The sequence below is a fragment of the Mustela nigripes genome, chromosome 1 (genome assembly GCF_022355385.1).
Source record: "Mustela nigripes isolate SB6536 chromosome 1, MUSNIG.SB6536, whole genome shotgun sequence".
Taxonomy (NCBI): Eukaryota; Metazoa; Chordata; class Mammalia; order Carnivora; family Mustelidae; genus Mustela; species Mustela nigripes.
The window spans coordinates 30853287-30876536 of NC_081557.1; the positions used below are offsets into that span (position 1 = coordinate 30853287).

Here is a 23250-nt window from a genome sequence, read left to right on the forward strand (position 1 = left end):
ATCCTCCTCTTGATGATGCCTCAGTCTTGGCTGATAAACACTGCAGACCCTCACAAAATCAGCACGATTGATTTTGTGAACCTTACCTCACCTCACCACAGTAAAACCTTTGAACAAACACTAGCACAGGCTCTATATGCAAGAGCATATCCTTATTGGATCAACCCCCCCTTAATTATGTTCCTGCTTAGGAAAGCTCAAGGCTGCCAAAAAACAGCCAGCCCCTGTATATATGGCTCCTGTGTCCTAGTCTCTGCAGAAGGGCCTAACTCCAACAAGGGCTGGCTAACCATCTACCCAGTAATACACCTCTCCATTTCTACTGCTTGGACCATTATCAAAGCATCTTACTGTCTTCTCTGTCTACATCTCTTCAAAGAGAAGTCAGGGGAACAATCTGATCATACTACTCTGTCATCTCAGTGATATTTTAGCAGGAAAATGATGCAGTTGGAGTTGCTACAAGGTAATATATGTAGGAATTTGCACAAAATTAAACTTTTGTGCAATTAAGTCTGTATTTTACATATATGTGTCCCCAAACTAACTGCTTTAGTAAGTCCTTTCACAACTGCTCAGTTGAGAAATTGTTACTCACCATGTGGCAGAGAATAGACCTCTCTGTTCTTCATTTTCTCCTTCTATAAAATGGGGAAACACACCCAGTTGGAAGGTTTGTTGTGAGAACTACAGAACAAGATGTTAGCACCTAGTAGCTGTAGGATAAGGGTCATGATCAATTGCCAGCTAATTCTGATAGCCTCACTTTTCTCAGAAGAGACAATGTAAGGGAAAGGACTAGGAGAAGCAAAACAGCACAGGTGTGGAAATCACAACAACATGTATATGATAGAGGGTTTAAAAGTGTGTGAGAAATAATACTATATTTAGAGCTAAATAATATATTTATATGGCAATTCATACAGATAAATAAATATTTTAACAACATCAAGACACTGATATTATGAAGTAAGATTCATGACTTTTAGCTCCTTAGCTTAGAACACAAGACACTTTATAATCTGGTTTCCACCTTTATTTGTAAGGCTCCTTTTTTATTGCTCCCCACCTACAACACTCTCATGGCATGGCAAGTACTTTTTCCATCCTGGAAATTCCACCATTCCTTGGACACAGTTAGATCTCTTTCATGACTCTGCCTGCCATTCCTGCCTGGAATACTTACTTAATATCTATTTTTCCCATAAACAAATTCCTTCTTATCCCATAGACGCAATGAAAAAAATCGTATTTTCTGTGAAAGACTCTTTACGTACATTGCCATCTCCACATGCCCTGACCCAAGAAAGAGTGAGCAATTTTTTCCTTAAAGTCTGATTTTTTTATTTACTTTTATATCTAATCACAGTTCAACCTCTCCCAAAGCCTATCCCCCATCCTTCCCCATTCCCCACTCCTCCCCCATTCCAGACTCCAAAGGATATTCCTCCTTGTGTGTCTAAGACTTAGCACACTGACTTAGCACAGACCAGACTTCTTAACAAATGCTCATGGAACGAGTGAAAGGTGATTTTTTTGTTGTTGACAGTGCTTTGTTTGGTTTGAGTACAACCATTTAAAATTCCCTGCTCATAAACCCAGAGGTAAATATTTCACAGCAGCATGAGTAACCGCAGACTAAAACAAACAATTCAATATTTATTTCAAAGAGGTTGTAGATGCCGATCTCTGAGTTGCAGCATTGACATGATCTTTGGCTCTAAGACATTCAAGCCAGAAGTTTCTGTCATAAAACAATTGCTTCCACTGAGCTTCAGGATGTAGGAAGCTGGCCCCTACATGCAATTCAACACCAAAGGTGCTCCAGAAACAGAAAGGCAGACGAACACCCCCTGAGATCAAATTGTGGATCCTCAGGTAAAAAACTTCCAGAAGTTAAATCAGGGTGGTGACTGGTGACACCATGGCTGGATCCTGGTATTTCAGTGGTGTTGTTTACATTGCTGGTATCAGATCGGAGACCCCAGTGAAAACTGTGGTTCCACTTCCTCCAAAAGATGTGTGGAACACACATATACACAAACCTGCCTCAGTTTCAGGGCATTCATGCAGCCCTCTGAAGGCTTTCAACCAAACCTCCAAGGGCAGTGTGATTCTCAAACGTGAGTGGGCATCAGAATCACCTAAATAGGGCTCGTTAAAAAACAAACTACCAGCCCAATCTCCAGACTTGCTGACCTGGTAGGTCTGGGGTGGGGTAGACTGTTTTCATTTCCAGCGATATCCCAGGTGACGCTGATGCTGGCTGATCATACTTCTAGAACTACTGCCTTAAGCTACCTGGAATTGAGTTCCCAGACAGTAGTTAGAAAACTCCTTTTTAGGAATACCACACTCATTTTGTTGTCACACAGTTGGAACTGTCAGTTGTTTAGGAAGGAAGTGACAACAACAAACCAAATCATTTCAAACTTCATAAAGAAGATTTTACATGTTACCAGCCTCAAGATGCTGTACGGGAAGATATCAAAGTGCCTCTATTGTTAACTTAATCTTTCCAAAAAAGGCCAAGTTCGCAATGACAGGGAGGACTTAAAGGTAACCATAACTGCACTGCAAATCACTTTTTAGAGAAACATATTAGCCTTTTTCCCAACCACTACTCCTCCTGTACCAACCCAGGCTCGGATCCACCCTTCCCGTCCAGGCCATCCCTCAGAGCTCCCCTCCCCGCTCATTTCCTTCACAGAACTCCCACTGCGCCTATGCATGCAATGCAAAATTGTCCTCCAGGGCCTCTGGAACACTGCATCATTCCTCTTTACAACCCCAAAGTCTAAGTAAGCACCCAGCATCAAAGTACAGCTTTTGAGTTGCTGTGGCCTGAGACATCACATTATCAAGCCTTTATTTACAACACTGCAAAGCAGAGCAATCTTCCACATTAGTACTAAAAAAGCTAGAGGTTAGGCAAGCAATATGAAAAGGAGACAAAAATATCCATTCCAAAGAGAAATATGTTTATCCAAAGTATAAAGACTGGGACCATCAGCTTAAGGACAAACCAGCAATACTCCAATAAGCCTCAAGGAGATCACTCGATTAGAGGACAGTAGAGTTGAATGATTTGCATTTTTAAAGACCACAGTAGAAAAGCAAGTCATAGACAAAAAGTCACATTCTTTGCAACAAAATTCAATAATAGTCTAAAAATTAGAGGTACTTAAAGGACAAGCAGTGTGCTCAATAACCTTTTGTTGGAGTACTTGAAAAATGCCCTCTTTTGAGCAGCTCATTATTCAACAATATTGAATAAATGAGATTTTCTAGAAATTCCTAGAGTAGGCTATTTTCATCCTTGAGTTTTCAGGTAATGTATTCTACAGGGTGCCAAAAACACAAGGTTTTTAGGTTAAAAAAAAAAAAAAAAGGTTTTAAGGCCAAATAAATTCAGGACACTAATAATGTATAGCAAAGGCTCTGACAAGTCCTGCAGTTAATAAAACCAGGTAAATTATATTTCATTTAGAATTTCCAAAATATATTTACTAGTAAAATGCTTCTTTGGAAAATATCCCAACATGTCTAGATCTAGACTTTGCTAAATGTTCTACTTGAAGTCCTGCCCCAGTTGGGTTTTAACCACTGACACCAACTGTGTGGGGGAAGAAAAGCTTCATTTAGTCCAAGTGACTTCATTATTTTTCTCTCTATGCCAGATAAAACCAAGACCCACATAAAAAAAATATAGGGCCTACAAAGCACAATCATGCTTTCTTAATTCAATGCAGTGGGAGACAGTATATAGCAGACAGCACAGGCCTCAGCTGCTGAAAAGAGTTTGAGTCAGCTTTTTCATGTATGCTGCTACAGCTCTGAGTATGCCACCCATTTTCACTGAGGAGATTCTGATTCTTGACTACAACTGGACATTGTTTAGCAGTTCCCAGAGCCCTGGGGCCACCTCTCAGCAGAGGAGCCTGTTGATGTGCTCAGGTTGACTTCTCAGATGGCCACTCCCCAGATCCTTGTCTTTTGTTGAGATATGTGATAATCCCTAGACTACACTGGTGGGAAGTTAAATCTTAGTTTCTTCTGTACACACATGTAAAACAAACTAGATGTAAACATCAGGGACTTGATGTTTCTCTGAGCATACAATGAAGGAGAAAATGACATGATTATCTGAATAGTCATCACTTAATGTAATCCTGTAATAAGCTATCTTCAATTAATATGCAACTAACTGAGGCGAATAGGAGAGTAGAAAGAACACGGGCCATTTCACAGGTGGCCATGCTACTTGACTTACTTCTCCTCATTTGCTACCTACTTGAAAAAGGGTTTTGAAGGTCAAGCGGCACACAGTTGGCATTTGATAAATAAAAATATTTGATAAAAAAATAAAAATATGGCTCTTACATGACTGTTCCCACAGCAAGACTTTAGCAGGCCACAAAGCAGTATTTTGTTGCTTAACAGAAATATTAATACATGTACACGATTTTTAGAAAAGATGTTCATGCTTTCTGGAAAAAAAACTCTACCAATAAACAGCTGTGTGACCATGAATAATTTGTTGAACATCTCTGTGTGCCTCAGTGTGTCTAATAAGCAGAGATTATAGTTACCTGACAGGAGTTGTTTTGAGGATGAAGGGAGTTCGGAAACATAAAACTCTTAGAATATTGCCTAGAACATGAAGTAATCAAGTTAGCTACTAATAATACACCCAACCTCCCCAACCCTTCAAGTGTAATTATCCCCGCGTGGTTGGAAGGACGGTTCCTTGACTCTCTCTGATCCCTCTCTTCCCTAATTACCCATTTTATAGTGTTGACCACATAATTTTGCAGTTAATTATAACCTGTTTCAGAATGGTATTGGTTGCTTCATGTATGTTGATTTTTATCTTCAACTTGGTGTTTTCAAGTCCCTGTGAGATGTAGCAAGAAGAGTCCCTATAACCAGGAGGAGTCTCTGCGTCCTCCACACCTCCCATCTTTGTGCTAAGACGGTGGCAGGCTAATTTGGATGGATTGAAAACTTGTAACAACATTATATAGAGGGTTTTTGTGCTTGATTGGTTAAACAGCTTTCTAATTTTCTTCCTCTTCCTTCTCGCCTGTATGATCCTCCTGTGGACAAGCACTGAGGTCCTCCTGCTCCCCAGTCCACTAAGCAGCTGCTCAAAGCAGGAGCTTGTAATGGTTTGATCTTCTTGCCAGCTGAAGGTGCCATTAGGAAGATGTTTGAACACTGTTACTGAAAAGATTCTACACAGGGCCAGAATAGACCCCATAGTTAGTTAGAGACGCTGTGAGAGTAATTCCCTGAACTGTCTGGTTTTAGCTCCAAACTAAAGTGGAGAAGAGTATGGAGGTCTGTTGTGTCAGTGTGGACAGGGGGAGGGGAGGGTGACCAATGAGCCTTGGGTTCATACCTGAGTCTGGTGAAATGAATTCTATTCTGACATCATATTGAGAAGTATTTATCATCCAAACTGAGGAGATGATTTTCGCCTTCCCTGAGAAGTCCCCAGAATATATTCAATTTACCTTATGTGCTGATCAGCTCCAGTCTTACATGTGGCTGGACTTGAAAGCGGGGCAGGAAGCTTCCTGAGGGTCTGATGGGACTGACTTCTCACCTGATCTAACACTTCCAACTGTGTGTTACTGTCCACTGTAAAATAAGGCCATTTTCAGGGACCCAGAAGATCCCATCTGTGAGAGGCTGGCAAATGGTCTTCACCTGCCCATTCTGTGTCCTGCCCCTACCGATCCTCTTTCATATCCATTCCACACCCAGGTGCTGTCTGTGACTGGTCGGTCCACCCGAACCCTATTAGTGACATGTGTCATTGTGTGCCATGCTGCTGAGGTCCTCGGAGTCCCCAAACCACATTCCTATATACTTCACCCTGTTTCTAGCTAGAAGCATAAAGCAATTTAAACAGCACCATGGCCAGGTGGCATCTGCCTTTGGGAAGACTCTTCAATAATAGAGTCTATTTCTTGGCTGAAAACCAAACCTACAGTTTCTGAAGTTCTTCAGGAACAAATAACAATTTTTGCAGTCAGTGAGACCTCATTGACTAATGCTGTCTAACTGAAAATACTTTCTGTACAGGGGTGAGTGGGTGGGCTCTTTACTGCTTGCAAAGAGAGAAAATCCACTGAGTGACCCACGACTTAAACACCAAGACACAAGACAGTGAGTCCACTGGATAAAATAAATCGCCAGCGCTCTCGATTCAGATGGAATGTAACAACTGTCGACCTGGGTCTCACTCATTCTCTGTTTGCCGTGTCTCCTTGACTGCCAGCTGCCCTGCTTAAAACACCTCCGTCAACCAGGGGCTCCTAGCTGGCCTTCTCCTCTCCAGAAAGCCCTGCAGTACTAACATATTAAAAGCAGCAGCTTGGGGATCAAACAGACCTGCATTACGCTCCCTGCATGCCGTTTCTCAGCTGCGGCATCTGGGACAAGCTGTCTTCATCCTGGGACCTTATTTTCCTCGTTTTCACCACAGTCACAGGGAGAGGCCTTCCCTCCCGGGGCAGTTGGGAGAACTGATCTGGGTGACGTATGAAACTCCCCGGCCCGGGGTGTGGCACAAGATGTGGGAGTTGGGTTCACGATAACAGCTAACAGCTACTGAGCACTTAGAACACAAGTGCCGAACGCTTTTTCCCCCATGTTGGCTTATTTAATCCTTGCAATTACTCCACAGCAATTTATAAGGATGGCACTTCTGTAAATTGCTTAGAGCAGTGTCTGGCACCAAGTAAGCTCTCAATAAATGTTAGCTCTTATTAGTATTACTGTGGCTGTCTTCATTTGACAGGTGAGGGATTCGAGGGGAAGTGAGGTTAAATGTTGATTATTATTTATCTACTACTTGCCAGGATATTTGCAAATGAGAACACTTACATTACAAAAAATTCCACCAGCAGGTATTATTTTAATCATTGTATGCTAAGGGAACTAAGGCTTAGAGTGGTTAAATATCTGGCCAAAGGCCCCTCAAGGTAGAAAGTGGCCAACTTGGGATCCAATTCCGGGCCTACATATACTTCAAATCTGCCTTCCTCCCCCCCCACCCCCGTCTTGCCCTCCCCCCACAGTATCACACTGTTACCTGCTAATCCTTCGTAATTCTTACCCCTCTGGGAGCATCTCTAGGTCCTAGCCCTTTTTATTGCCACTCCTACGAGAACCAAGCACTGAGCAGGGATAGCAGAACCCACACTATTCTTAGGCCATTTCAATCCATCCTGATCGATCAACCAGTTAAAAGTGAAATCTTCCCAGGAGATTCCAACCGAACCTTTTTTGGCTGTTTGATGTGGCTTTGCAAGTTGAGGACAGTTGCAGCAGCTGTTGGGAGAAGTAAGTCCTTGTTGGATTGTTTCCGGTGGGGTCTGGGGACCCGCCTCGCAGAACCAGGTCCTGCGGAGGCAGCAGCAATGGAGGCCCAGGGGCCACGTTATATAAGAACAGCTGTACGGGGGCGCCTGGGTGGCTCAGTGGATTAAGCCGCTGCCTTCGGCTCAGGTCATGATCTCAGTGTCCTGGGATCGAGCCCCACATCGGGCTCTTTGCTCAGCGGGAGCCTGTTTCCTCCTCTCTCTCTGCCTGACTCTCCGCCTACTTGTGAGCTTTCTCTTTGTCAAATAAATTAATAAAATCTTTAAAAAAAAAAAAAAAAAAAGAACAGCTGTACGTGAGCCTTCAAGGGGCCTGCCTCGACAAAGTGAGTTTTACTGGGATTTGAAAATTTGTGCAATAACAACAAGTGTATGACCAATACAATTTTATTCAGTGCAAATCTAAAAAGGAAATCCAAACACCTCGACTGGATGGCAGGCTATAAAGGACGAATGAAGAAGACAAGCCTGATTTAGCAAGTTCCTAAGAGAGATGTGAATACTTAGCTACAGGGACACATAAAAGGGAGGGTTTTATTATTATTATTATATTTATTGGAAAAATCTATGACAGTGGTTTTCTATGATAATTCAATATTCTTTCTAATCATTTGGAGACTTTTTTTTTTTAAAAAAAACAATGACCCCTAAGTCCCACAAGAGGTCCAATGAGTCCAAATCTCCAGGGTGGGCTGGCCCATCCTAAGTATTTTCCAAAAGCTACTTAGGTGAATCTCCTGTGAATCAGGTTTCACAATCAATGATTTAGGGGCACCTGGGTGGCTCAGTCAGTTAAGTGTCTGCCTTTGACTCAGGTTGTGATCCCAGGTTCAGGTTCCCTGCTCTGTGGTAAGTCTGTTTCTCCCCCTCCTTCTGCCTCTCTAGCTCACTTGCATTCTTGGTCTCGCCCTCAAATAAATAAAATCTTAAAAAAAAAAAAAAAAGAAAAGAAAAAGAAAAAGAATCACTGGTTTAGGAAGCAGGACTTTATCAGGATTTTGACATGTGGACATGGGGACAGAGGGATGGTCAGGGGAAAGCATACAATTAAAGAAGTAGAGGAAAAAGAGTCCAGGGTTTGAGAAGAGTGGACGCATGATTCGGGCAGGATTGTGGATCCAAGCACGGTACAAGACAGAGCAGAGCAAAATAAATTCTCATTTGCAGGAGCAAGATCATGGAGACAGAGGGAGGTCAAGGGAGTCTGAATCTCCTTTTCAAAGTATGTAAAATCCTGCTCTTGACATATGCCATTGCTAATTATACATTAGTTCTCATTTCTAGATGATCCAGATAACTATGTCTAGACAAAAAAGGCGACTGCTCAAAACTTCTATGTTACAACTGAGAATCACTGACTCAAACTATGGCATCAAAGCCCAGAATTCCCTGCACCCCATGGTAACAACTGTAGGTAATCACCGTCATCCCGTCTGCAAATACCAGCTGGCAGATTTCTGTGTGCACATCTCCTCTGGAATTATAAAAAACATACAAGCATATGAGAAAGAAACAGATAGACAGACACTCAGCCTGTTAAACTTCTAAGTGATGCCGATTCTGTCTCTACCGCATACCAATCCTAATATGATCTTCTCTACCTAATACTAGTGCTTTTCAATAATATGATCTTTTTTAGGAGTAGGAGGCTAATCTTAAACATTTTTCTCATGAAATGGTAAAACTTGCGTGTGTGCGATTTTTTTAAGGACATCAGCAACATTCGATGCTTACAGTAATTGATGACGTCAATGGAGCAGGTGTTATTATTCCCATCTAACAGAAACTGGCATAGAGTGACATCAATTGTCCTCAGCTGCCACATTTTGGATTCTGATATATGCCATTCCCACTATTATTCTAGGAAAAAGCATAGCTAAGTATATGTTGCTAAAATAACTTTTAAAAGGTTTTAAAGATTCTCTTAGATGCTATTTCTTCATATGTAAGCATCAGTAGGTGATGTTATTTAGGGCTCATTCTGATATGATGGTTTTCAGTGCCACGAAGGTGCATTTTTATGATTCAGAATATTTGAGGTCACAAATCCCTCAAGCACAAAGATCTTCTCTAGTTCATACACATATTCTCAGAAAACCACACAAGGCTGGTGTGATGACTGTACTCAATATTTTTTTTCCCCTGAGATAAAGACTCATGTGATTTTGTGATATTTAACACCTTATGTTATAATCATCAGGCACACAACTAGTAACATAAAACCAAAAAGAAAATAAATCTGACCTGATACAGTTTTGATTATCTAGTTCTTCAGACATTGACATATATGCATTAAATGCCTCACTTGTGCCCACATTGCTTGAGGGGCTGGAGGTACCATGGCAAAATATAAACGAGGTCTCGGTCCTCAACCTGCACCTTTGACAATTACACACATGGATAAAACCAGTCAATTAAGAATTTTAAAATGCCTCAAAAGTTATAAAAGAGAGTGATATAATGAAGTCACCAGGAAAGGATTACTTCAGATAAAATGGTCAGAGAGTGGCATTTGAGCTGAGAATGATATATTGTAACAAGACAGGTCTTGAGTATCCTAGACAGAGCAGCAAAGGCAAAAGCTCCAAAATGTTCATTGTCATATTCAAGGCGTGAAAAAATTAAAAAGGTTAACATCTATAGGAGTGAAGTCTAAGAAGTAGGTAGATGCAGTATCACTGGAAAGCCTTGAAGGTCACATGAAGTTAGGATTTCGTTTTATATTCAACAGGAAGGCATTAGAAAGTTGTAGTAAGAAAATGACACGATTAACATATGTATCCGTTGCACCATGAAATACTCTGAACTAAGAGTGTTCTTGACTACCAAGGAAAAACAGAAGAATGACCAAATTTCTATTCTTATTAAGACCCATTCACAAAGATATTTCTAAAATTGTGGAAATGAAGGGGCATTCAGATTAACAATTACCCTAACCAAAAATGCCACTGATAAAAACAACTCTGTTGCCTTGCCAAGGAACCTACTTTACTGTAGTTTTCCTGTGCAGACCAGGGATCAGTTCATGGAAGAAGAAAGTGCTTCCTCAGGGAGGGCAGACCACCCCAGCATGGCAGAGAAAAATCTACGGGTGAGAGGACCATGACATCTGTCATCCCAATGGGGACATTTATGAGAGTGACAGGGTGCTTTGGACAATTACATCAGAACACCAGGCCTAGGGGCGCCTGGGTGGCTCAGTGGGTTAAGCCGCTGCCTTCGGCTCAGGTCATGATCTTAGGGTCCTGGGATCGAGTCCCACATCGGGCTCTCTGCTCAGCAGGGAGCCTGCTTCCCTCTCTCTCTCTCTCTCTCTCTGCCAGCATCTCTACCTACCTGTGATCTCTCTCTGTCAAATAAATAAATAAAATCTTTAAAAAAAAAAAAAAAAAAAAGAACACCAGGCCTAAACTGGAACCACACCTGGTATCTGGGATGTAGAGTCACCCTTGACTGAAGGCTGAGTCTCAACTTGTATCAAACCAACTAGGTGGGTGGGAACAAGGTATCACCATTTCTAAGACTAAACTTCTTTATCAGGCACATGAAGTGGTTGCATTTTTCTCATTGGCTGAACACCAACTACCAAAGCGTCTTACTGGAGAGACAGAAGAATAAAGTCCATTTCACACTCACCGTCTATTAGGAGAGCAAATAAACTGTACAGTGGTAGAAGTTTCTATGGTATAAACCAGAGAAACATACATCATGAAAAAAGTGAAGTTAGCAGAGGGCAGGAGTGATAACTCCAATGAAAACACCCAAAAATGCCTCATGGGAGCCCGATGGAACAGGAGCCAAAATTGGGAAAAAGAACAGAAATTTCCATGTGAATCAAGGCGATCAAGGAAAAGATAGGGTCATCTTTGCAGAGTTCTCTGTTCCATTCCAGCCAGAGAGGACAGCACCAGCAAAGGCATTTTAGTGTGCCAAGACCATGGCAGATCCAGGGAGTTATGAACTGTTTTAACTAGGTAATCTTTAAGGTCCTTTATGCAATAAAAGGCTAAGAGTCACCCATTTAATGAGGTCAAATACAGTGTTTAAAAAGGAGATTTTTATTTTTAGTGCCAAAATGTATAATAGCACATAAGGCCAATATTCTATCTCCATTGCTCAGTCACAACTGCCACTCTATCTATTCCTAGTCACATAACTTCTATTTACACTGAGTTGCACACATGCAGAACTTCTTGGCCAGATGTCAAGGAAGTACCTGAAGACCCAGGATAACTATAAACCTGTCCCTAAGGACACAAATTGTTATTCAAAGAGTAAAAAAGGAGAAACTGGGTGGCTCAGTCAGTTAAGCAGCTGACTCTTGATTTCAGTTCAGGTTATGATCTCAGGGTCATGAGATCCAGCCCCAAGTTGGGCTCTAAACTCAGTCTGCTTGACATTTTCTCCCTCTGCCCTGCCCTATCCCATTCCACCCCGCCATGGCCCCAGCTCTCTCTCTCATGGCCCCGCACTCTCTCTCTCTCTAAAATAAATTAAACATTGGGAAGGGTATGCGTTATGGTGAGCACTGTGTATTGTGTAAGACTGATGAATCACAGACCTGTACCCCTGAAACAAATAATATGTTAATAATAATAATAATAAATAAATTAAAATAAAATAAAATAGACAAAAAAGAATAAAAAAAACAACACGGATAGAGCCTGGGGCAGAGTGCTGAATATGCAGGAACACTGAAGATAATGGTAACTTACATTTACTGAACATTTAACAGGTGTCAATTCAGTTAATTCTCACAGTGCTCATAGGACCTAGATAGCCACATTTCCATTTCACAGATGAGATAACTGAGGTATGAACTAGATAAGATCTTGCCACAGGGAACCTATTTGGAAATGAAAGAGCTGAAATTTGACAGCAAGGAGTTTAGCTCCAGGATCCATGCTTTAACCAACAATACTGCCTACCTCTCAACAGGAGTGTCAAACTGTGGTAGAGAGCTCATGCTGTGTGCCCAGTGTTCCCTGATTCGTCTTTACTTTAAAATAACCTCAGGAAAGAAGTTGGAAAAACACTAGGTGGCTCTCAATAGAAACTTTCTAAATAAATAAATTATATATCTATAATATATAATAGATAATATATTATCTATTATATATAGATATTATATAATATCCATTATATGTAGTATAGTATATAGTATAGTATATATATAATATAGTTATTATATTATATCTATTATCTATTATACATATATACTATTAATATAATATAATATATTATATATATATATATATACACACACATATATATATATATTTGCAATGAGCAGAGACAATGAATTTTCAAAATCACATTCCCATTTTCTAATTCAGCAGTCTGACCCCAAGGTCAGAAGCCTTGTCCTGTAGGTCTATCCAAATCTGCATGAAAAATTTAGTTGAGTTCAAAGGACATGATGTAAGTGGATTGGCCAAGGTTCTCATGGAAACAATGACAGTTTTGATCAGTTGTTTGGATATCATGAAAGTTGTAGGGTCTTGAAGGTAAAAGAACTCCATGTGCTAGTTTCCTCTGTTCATCATTTAACAGAACCTCAAGCAGAACAGCGATTAAAGGAGATTTTGTAAGGATGATGGTGGTAATAACAGTAATAAGGTTAATGCAGCTGTATTATGCTTGCACAACAATGTAAAGCTTACAGTCTTTAAATGTGTGGCGTCCCATTTAATCCTAGTAACACATATACCCATTTAATCCTAGCAACACATATAGTCCAATTTTACCCTTTCACTGACAAAGACTCAGAGAGATGCAGTGTCTTTTTCAGTACAAGAGCTGGGATTTAACCTCAACTTTCTCAGTCGACCAGTATCTCTTCTTCTCCTCCCACTTCTGTTTCTCAAACTGTTAAAAATTTCAGCCAGCCACCATGATTTTACTTCAAAAGAACCAAAAGCCACAGCACACAGACCCAGGCTTTAATACTCTAACTGCCCCAGTTTCCATATAGAAACCCTAAAACCCCACACTGCATAATCCCTGGCCTAATCCCTGAATTGTTGAGGGAGGAAATTTGAAAACTGATGAGTTTAGCCAGTGAGGGGTCATATCTTAACACTGGGAGCTGAAGAGAGTACCAAAGCAGACTGCCCCTCCTGCAAAGGGCCAGAAGGATGGAGGGCATGGCTAAAAGCTGCTTACCAACACAGGACTCCCCGGACAGTGAATAGGTCCCATCGTCATGGAAACCGCTTCTGCACTCACAGTGGTACCACCCTGGCAGGTTAACGCAGCGGGAATGGTTGTGGCACTCAATGATTCCCTCTGTGCATTCATCAATATCTGCCTCAGAGAAAAACACAAGCCCACCAGGACATTAATTTCTTTTGACACTAACCTTTCAGTAAACACCTAAGACATGCTCATGTCAACAGATCAGTTAAAAGTGGTTAGGTACCTAAAATGAAAGTTACAGGAAGAACCAAATCCCATTTTTTTCCAGAATCCAAACAAATGGAAAGCCAGGGATGGGTTCTCATATACTGAATAATAAATGAGAGCTGATGGTCATGAAGGCATCCTACCTACAAATGTTGTTGGCTTCTGCATAACCAAAAAGTAAACTGAGGATGTTTGGCACACTTTTGGTATTGAGTATATATGGCTTTTCTCAGATTCCCTGTGTCTAAAACAGTAATTCCAGATATTATTTGCTGTTCTCTGAAAAGTCTATGAACAAATAAGCTCAGAGAACTCTGGGTTTAATAGTGTTGAACTGATTTTTTTATATTGTCCTATCAAAGAGACTTATCCTATTCATAACTCCTGCAAAACTTAGGGAGGAGAAAAATAATATGCACTGTTTCCCAAATTTATTTGGCTAAGGGATGGATTAGTCCTGTGAGACTATTTTGGGGAGCATATGTGGGGAATTACTGTTCTAATTCTTTCAAAGCTTAAGGACTTGGTTTATGATAGTCAATCAGAGATCCTCATTCTTCAGTCCTTCCTTTTTATTATTATTATGTTGTTGTTGTTAGCCAGCTTATAGTACCTCTTAGTTTCTGCTGCAGTGTTCAGTGATTCATTAGTTGCATATAACACCCAGTGCTCATCACCACACGTGCCCTCCTTAATCCCCTCTTCAGTCGTTCCTGATGAAAGGACATATACTGGGCTTTGTTTGCTCTAGGATCTGACTTATAAGCAAATGCCTAGATCATGTACAGATTCTCTAGCCCAAAGGCTTGCCTCTGAGCTGGAGTTGACACCACTGCAGAAAGACAAGCTGTCAATTGTTATGCCAGGGTCAGCTCATTCTTATAGAATCTCTCCATGTAATTTTTTCTTGGAATACAGCCATTGTTGGCTAGAAATCTTTTACTAGGTCTCCTGGAAATAGCTGAACTATGCCAGTCTTCTACAAATAGAAATCTAATTAATATTGGGATATAACACATAATGAATAAAACACATTTTGGAGTCTTTTTCAGCAGTGCCCTGCTGTGGGCATTGGCTCAGGGGCAATCAGCTACCAGTTGTTCTATTACCTTGACATGTCCTAAGGTGTGCAACAGGGCTGTGAATGTAGTCTGCAACCTGTCAGTCTCGTCTTGTGGCATTCCAGCCAAGTAAGGAGAGAAAAAGTGTAGCTCTTTATACTGGGCAAATCCAGCCTTTTTTTTTTTTCTTTCCTTTTTCTTGTTCCTGCTTCTTTCTTTTTCTTTTCTGCCAACTGCCATCTTCTTCCTTTATTTATAATTTTTTTCTTATGTTCAATTAGACAACATATTACATCATTAGTTTTCCATGTAGTGTTCAACAATTCACTCGTTGCATATAATATGCAGGGTGCATCATATCACGTGCCCTCCTTAATACCCATCACATGGTGACCCTTCGCTCTAACCCCCCTCCCTTCTTAACACTCAGTTTTTTTCCCAGAGTCCAGACTCTCTCATGGTTTGTCTCCCTCCCTGATTTCTTCCCATTCAGATTTCCCTTCCTTCCTCTATGGTCTTATGTTCCACATAAGAGTGAAACCATATGATAATTGTCCTCCTCTGCTTGACTAAATGCACTTAGCATAATCCCTTCCAGTTCCACCTATGTTGATGCAAATGGTAGGTATTCATCCTTTCTGATGGCTGAATAATATTCCATTGTATATATGGATCACATCTTCTTTAACCATTCATCTGTTGAAAGGCATCTTGGCTCCTTCCACAGGTTGGCTGTGTTGGACATTGCTGCTATGAACATTGGGGTATAAGTGCCCCTTCTTTTCACTACATCTGTATCTTGGGGGTAAATACCTAGTGTTACAATTGCTGGGTCATAGGGTAGCTCAATTTTTTTTTTTTTTGCAAGATTTTATGTATTTATTTGACAGAGAGAAATCACAAGTAGATGGAGAGGCAGGCAGAGAGAGAGAGAGAAACAGGCTCCCCGCTGAGCAGAGAACCCGATGCGAGACTCGATCCCAGGACCCTGAGATCATGACCTGAGCCGAAGGCAGCAGCTTAACCCACTGAGCCACCCAGGTGCCCCGGGTAGCTCTATTTTTAATGTCTCAAGGAACCTCCATACTGTTTTCCAAAGTGACTGTACCAGGCTGCATTCCCACCAACAGTGTAAGAGGGGCCCACTTTCTCCACATCCTCACCAACATTTGTTCTTCCCTGTCTTGTTAATTTTAGACCTTCTAACTGATGTAAAGTGGTATGTCATTGCGGTTTTGTCCTTTATGACTTATTATCATTCAGCCCATATAATTCTTTGACAGAGAGCATCCCTTACTTTTTCTTATTAATTCTTTATTTTTTTAAGGTTTTAATTTTAATTCCAGTGCAGTTAACATACAACATTATATTAGTTTCATGTGTACAATAGAGTGATTCAACAATTCTATACATGACTCCATGCTCATCAGGATAAGTACACTATTTAATCCCTATCACCTGTTTAACCCATCCCCCCCCCACAACCCCACTAATAACCATCAGTTTATTTTCTATAGTTAAGAATCTGTTTCTTGGTTTATCTATTTTTTTGTTTGCTCATTTGTTATGCTTCTTAAATTCTACACGAGCGAGATCATATGGTATTTGTCTTTCTCTGACTGACTTATTTTGCTTAGCATTATATTCTCTAGCTCCATCCGTGTCATTGCATATAGCAAGATTTAATTCTTTTATGGCTGAATAATATTTCATTATATATATACACCACATCTTCTTTGTTCACTCATCCATCTAAGTATGCTTGGGCTATTTCTAACATTTGACTATGGTATATAATGCTGCAATAAACACAGGGTATATGTATCCCTTCAAATTAGTGCTTTTGTATTTTGGGGGTAAATACACAGTAGGGTGATGACTGGATCAGAGGGTAGTTCTATTTCTAACTTTTTAAGGAATCTCCATGGTGTCTTCCCAGTGGGTGCACCACTTTGCATTCCCACATTAGGGTTCTGCATTAGGGTTCCTTTGTCTCCATATCCTCTCCAACACGTGTTTCTTGTGTTGTCGATTTTAGCCACTCTGACTGGTGTGAAGTGATATTTCATTGTGGTTTTGATTTGCATTTCCCTGATGATGAGTGATGTGAGCATCTCAGCATAAGTCTGTCTTTCATTTATCATACGTGTGTCTTCTTTGGAGAAATGTCTGTTCATGTCTTCTGCCTATTTTTTAATTAGGTTATTTGTTTTTTGGGTGTTGAGTTATTTTAGGTTTTCTTTTTTTTTAAGATTTTATTTATTTATTTGACAGAGAGTGAGAGAGAAACACAAGCAGGGGGAGCAACAGAGGGAGAAAGAGAAGCAGACTCCCCACTGAGCAGGGAGCATGATGTGGGGCTCGATTCCAGGACTCTGGAACCATTACCTGAGCTGAAGGCAGATGTTTAACCCACTGAGCCACCCAGGCACCCTTGATTCATTTCTTTCTTATATAGTAGATACTAACTCTTTACTGGACATGTCATTTGCAAATATCTTCTCCCATTCCATAGGTTGCCTTTTAGTTTCGTCGATTGTTTCCTTCACTGTGCAGAAACTTTTATTTTGAAGTAGTCACAATATTTTTGCTTTTATTTATTATTATTTTTTTGAAGATTGTATTTATTTATTTGACAGACAGAGATCACAAGTAGGCAGAGAGGCAGGCAGAGAGAGAGGAAAGGAAGCAGGCTCCCTGCTGAGCAGAGAACCTGATGTGGGGCTTGATCCCAGGATCCTGGATCATAACTTGAGCCAAAGGCAGAGGCTTAACCCACTGAGCCACCCCGGTGCCCCTTATTTTTGCTTTTAATCCCCTTGTCTCAGGAGACATATCTAGAAAAATGTTGCTAGGGTCAATGTCAGAGACATTACTGCCTCTGCTCATTTCTAAGATTTTTATAACTTCAAGTTTCACATTTAGGTCCTTAATCCATTTTGGGTTTATTTTTGTGTATGGTGTGAGAAAGTTGTCTGGGTTCATTCTTTTCCATGTAGCTGTCCAGTTTTCCCAGCAACATTTGTTGAAGAGAGATTCCCATTATATATTCTTACCTCCTTTGTCAAAAATTGATTGACCATATAATTGTGGGTTTATTTCTGGGTTTTCTCTTCTGTTCCATTGATCTATGTGTCCGTTTTTATGCCACTACCATGCTGTTTTGAGTACTTCAGTTTTGTAATATAACTCAAGGTCTGGAATTGTGATTTTTGATTTTCTCTCTCTCTTTTTTTAAGACATTTGTTTTAGAGACAGAGTGCATGGAGATGAGGAGCAGAGGGAGAAGGAGAGAAAAACTCAAGCAGACTCTGCACTGAGTGTGGAGCCCAGCAAGGGGCTCCATTTCACAACCCTGAGATGAAATCAAGAGTCAGACGCTTAACTGACTGTGCCACCCAGGTACCGGTTTTTCTTTTTAAACATTGATTTGGCTATTTGTGGTCTTTTGTAGTTCCTTACAAATGTTAGGATTGTTTGTTCCAGTTCTGTGAAAAATGCTATTGATACTTTGGCAGGGATTGCTTTAAATCTATAGATTGTTTTGTGTAGTACAGACATTTTAAACAATATTTATTCTTCCAATTCATGAGCATGAAATACCTTTCCATTTGTTTGTGTCATCTTCACGTTCTTTCATCAGTGTTTTATAGTTTTCAGAGTAGAGTCTGGACAAGTTTATCCCTAGACAATTTATTATTTTTGGTAGAACTGTAAATGGGATTGTTTCCTCATTTTTCTTTCTGCTGTTTCATTATTAGTATATAGGAATGCAACAGATTTGTACACACTAATTTTATACCATGCAACTTTAGTGAATTCATCATCAGTTCTAGTAGTTTTGTCATGAAGTCTTTCAGGTTTTCCACATAATAGAATGATGTCATCAGCAATTAAAGTTTCACCTCTTCCTTACTAATGTGGAGGCCTTTTATTTCTTTTTGTTGTCTCACTGATGTCACTGGGATTTACAGTACCATACTGAATAAAAGTGGAAATCCTTTTCTTGATCCTCACTTTAGGGGAAAGGCTCTCAGTATGTCCCACTGACTATGATGTTTGCTGTGGGTTTTTCATATAAGGCCTTTATTCCACTTAGGTATGTTCCCTCTAAACCTACTTTGTTGAGGGTTTGTATCATGGATATTGTACTTTGTCAAATGCTTTTTTCCCCCCACTATTGAAATGATTATGTAGTTATCCTCTTATTGATATGATGTATCACACTGATTTTCAAATGTTGAACCACTCTTGTATCCCAGGAATAAATCTCACTTGATCATGATGAATGATTTCTTTTTAATGTATTGTTAGATTTGGTTTGCTAGTATTTTGTTGAGATTTTTTGCATCTCTGTTCATCAGTGATATTGGCCTATAGTTCTCTTATTTTTTTTTAAAGATTTTATTTATTTATTTGACAGACAGAGATCACAAGTAGGCAGAGAGGCAGGCAGAGAGAGAGTGGGGAGGAAGCAGGCTCCCCGCCAAGCAGAGAGCCCGATATGGGGCTCCATCCCAGGACCCCGGGATCATGACCCGAGCCGAAGGCAGAGGCTTTAACCCACTGAGCCACCCAGGCGCCCCTAGTTCTCTTATTTTGTTGTAAATTTATCTGGTTTTCATATCAGGGTGATACTGGACTCACAAAATGGATTTGACAGCTTTCTTCCTCTTCTATTTGTTGAAATCATTTGAGAAGAATAGGTACTAACTCATCTTTAAATGTTTGGTAGAATTCACCTGTTTAACCATCTGGTCCTACACTTTTGTTTTTTGGCAGTTTTTTAAATTACTGATTTAATTTCTTTGCTGGTATTTGGTCTGTTCAAATTTTCTATTTCTTCCTGGTTTTGTTTTGTTACATTATACATTTCTAGGAATTTATACATTTCTTCTAGGTTGTCCAATTTGTTGGAATATAGTTTTCCATTTCTTTTATTTCTTTTACAATTGTTTATATATCTGTGGAGTGGGTTGGTATTTCTCCTTTTTCATTGTGATTTTATCTGGGTCCTCTCTCTTTTTTAATTATTATTATTTTAAAATTTAATTTTATATTAATTTAATTTAATTATATTAATTAAATAGAAATTATATCAATTAATTTAATTTAATTATAATTTAATTTAATTTAATTTTTTAATTTAATTTTTTTCAGTGTTCTAAGGTTTATTGTTTATGCACCATACCCAGTGCTCCATGCAATACGTGCCCTCCTTAATACCCACCATTAGGCTCAACCAACCCCCACCTTCCTCCCCTCCAAAACCCTGTTTGTTTCTCAGCGTTCACAGTCTCTCATGGTTTGTCTCTCCCTCTGATTTCCCCCAACTCACTTCTCTCCTCCCAATGTCCTCCATGTTATTCCTTGTGCTCCACAAGTAAGTGAAACTGTAAGATACAGATGTAGTGAAAGAAGGAATGTTCATAGAAGGAATGGCCGCAGTCGCCAAACTATGTAAAGAGTCAAGATGCCCTTCAACAGAGGAGTGGATAGAGATGATGTGTTCCATATATACAATGGAGTATTATGCCTCCATCAGAAAGGATGAGTATTCAACTTTTGTATCAACATGGACAGGACTGGAAGAGATTATGCTGAGTGGGTTCTCTCTCTTTCTCTCTCTGGATGAATCTGGCTAGAGGTTTATCAATTTTGTTGAACTTTTCAAAAAACCAGCTCCTGGTTTCATTGATTTGTTATATTGTTTTTTAGTTTCTTTTTTGTTTATTTCCACTCTAATCTTTATTTCTTTTCTTCTGATAGTTTTAGATTTCATTTCTTTTTTTCTAGCTCTTTTATGTTCAAAGTTAGATTTTTTTATTTCCGATTTTTCTTGCTTCTTGAGGCATATGTTATAAACTTCCCTCTCAGAACTGCTTTTGCTGCATCTCGAAGATTCTGGACAATTATGTTTCCATTTGTTTCCGGGTATTTGTTAATTTCTTCTTTTATTTTCTGGTTGACCCATTCACTCTTCAGTAGCATGCTGTTTAATCTCAGTGTTGTGTTCTTTCCAGATTTTTTCTTATGCTTGAATTCTAGTTTCATAACAGTGTGGTCAGAAAAGATGCATGGTATGACTTTGATCTTTTTGACTTTGTTGAGACTTGTTTTGTGACATTAAAAGGGATCTATCTTGTGATCTATTATGTGATTATTATAGATTATATGATCTACTCCATGTGCTCTTTAAAAGAATGTGCATTCTGTTGTTTGAGGATGGAATATTCTGAATGTATCTATTAAATCCATCTGTTCCAGTGTTGCCATTCAAAGCCACTCCTTACTTGTTTGTTTTCTGTTTGGATGATCTGTCCATCAATGTCAGTGGGGTGTTAAGGTCCACTACTATTACTGCACTACTGTTGATTACTTCCTTTATGTTTTTTATTAGCTGCTTTATGTATTTGGATGCTCCCATGTTGGTTGTTTAAATATTTGCATAGTTTATCTTCTTGTAGGATTGTCCCTTTTATTATTATACACTCTCCTTTGTCACTTGTTACAGTCTTTGTTTTATTTATTTATTTATTTTTTTTTAAAGATTTATTTATTTTGACAGAGAGAAATCACAAGTAGACAGAGAGGCAGCCAGAGAGAGAGAGAGAGTAGCAAGCTCCCTGCTGAGCAGAGAGCCCGATGCGGGACTCGATCCCAGGACCCTGAGATCGTGACCTGAGCCGAAGGCAGCGGCTTAATCCACTGAGCCACCCAGGCGCCCCTACAGTCTTTGTTTTAAAGTCTACTTTGTCTGATAGAAGTACCGCTATCTCTGCTTTCTTTTGACATCCATTTGTATGATAAATGTTTCTCCATCTCCTAACTTTCAGTCTGCAGATGTCTTCTTTAATTTTTGTATGTCTCAGAAACTCTTTCTCTCTCCTTCTATTCTGACTGATAACCTTGCTGGACAGAGTATTCTTGGCTGCAGATTTTCCCTTTTAACACTTTGAATATATTATGCCACTCCCTTTTGGTCTGCAAAGTTTCTCTGAAAAATCAGCTAAAAGCCTTATGGGATTTTCCTTGTATGTAACTCTTTTCTTTTCTCTTGATGCTTTTAAATTTTTTTCCTTATCTCTATTTTTTGTCATTTTAATTACTGTGTCTCACTGGGACCTCTTTGTGCTGATTTTTTTTTTTGGGGGGGGGGAGGAAATCTCTGTACCTCCTGGATACGGATATCTGTTTCCTTCCCCAGATTTGGAAAGTTTTCAGCTATTATTCCTTCAAGTAAATTTTCTGCCCCCCTTTCTCTCTTCTTCTTGGATCCCTGTAATACAAAAGTTATTTCACTTGATGGAGTCACTGAGTTCCCTAAGGCTATTCTCAGTTTGCGTAATTTTTTCCCTCTCATTTGTTCAGCTTGATTACTTTCCATTTCTCTGTCTTCCAGATCATTAATTCATTCTTCTGATTCCATTAGTTTATTTATTCCATCAAATGTACTACCAAATTTCATTCATTGTGGTCTTCATCTCTGATTGGTTTTTTTTTTTTAAATCTCTTTGTTAAATGTCTAATGACATCCTTCATGCTTTCCTCAAGTACAAGAATATCTTTATGATCGTTATTTTTAAATTCTCTATCAGGCATACTACTTATTACTTATCTCTGTTTCACTTAGGTCTCTTGCTGTGATTTGGTCCTATTATTTTATTTGGGATATATTCCTCTGTCTTCTCATTTTGTCTAACTCTCTGTATCTGTTTCTCTGTGTTCGGGAAGGCATCTACATCATGTCTTGAAAGGAATGGACTTGAGAAGAAGAGGTCCTTTGGTGCCTCAAGTGTAGTGTACCTTGTTCCTCAGAATTTGGTGCTTTTTAGGTATCTCCTGTGTGTGTTTTGTGTGCCTTGCTGTAGTCCTAGACTCTTTTTCCTACAGTCCAGTTGTCCATGGATGCTCTTTTCTCCTGTCATTGGCAGTGTTTGGTCCCTGGCTTGGTGGGATATTTTAACAAGGTATACACTGGTTTGCTTGTGAAAAGCAACCTGCCATCACTGCCACCAGAAATGAAGCCCTGCCAAAGACGCTGGTCAGGAGATGGGGTACCAGTGAGGCTTGCACTGGTCTTCTGGTTGTTTCAGTACTGGGACTAAGGAAAGCTTTAGTGCAAAGGGCAGATCCGCCCAAGTGTTGGGGGCAGGTCTTAGGGTAAGCATGTTGGATAGTGAGTTGGAAAGAGTGTTGGTGCCATCCTGGTTCCTGCACATGGTCCTGTGTTTATGCTGAAGGGCAAGGGAGAGAAATAGCATGTGCCAGCTTCTTTTTTCCTGGAGGGGTCTCCCTGTGACACTTGCCTCTTTAGGACAGGCTACTTCTGCCCCATTGCTACTTCTACGCTATAACTCTGCTGACTTTTTTGCTATCTTTTTAAGGGT

The 23250-nt window shown here is 39.8% G+C and overlaps 1 protein-coding gene across 2 annotated transcripts in view; it reads right to left on the bottom strand.

Moving 5' to 3' along the window:
- The window catches only part of NELL1 (neural EGFL like 1), an 833778-nt gene that overhangs the window by 29360 nt on the left and 781168 nt on the right, over nt 1-23250 (bottom strand). The window contains exon 16 of one of the 2 annotated variants that reach the window (XM_059407002.1): nt 13560-13700. The exons of the other annotated variant lie outside the window; for it this stretch is intronic. Within the exon in view, the coding sequence (XP_059262985.1) occupies nt 13560-13700 (141 nt within the window). The remainder of the gene's footprint in view (nt 1-13559; nt 13701-23250) is intronic. 2 annotated transcript variants of the gene reach the window in all.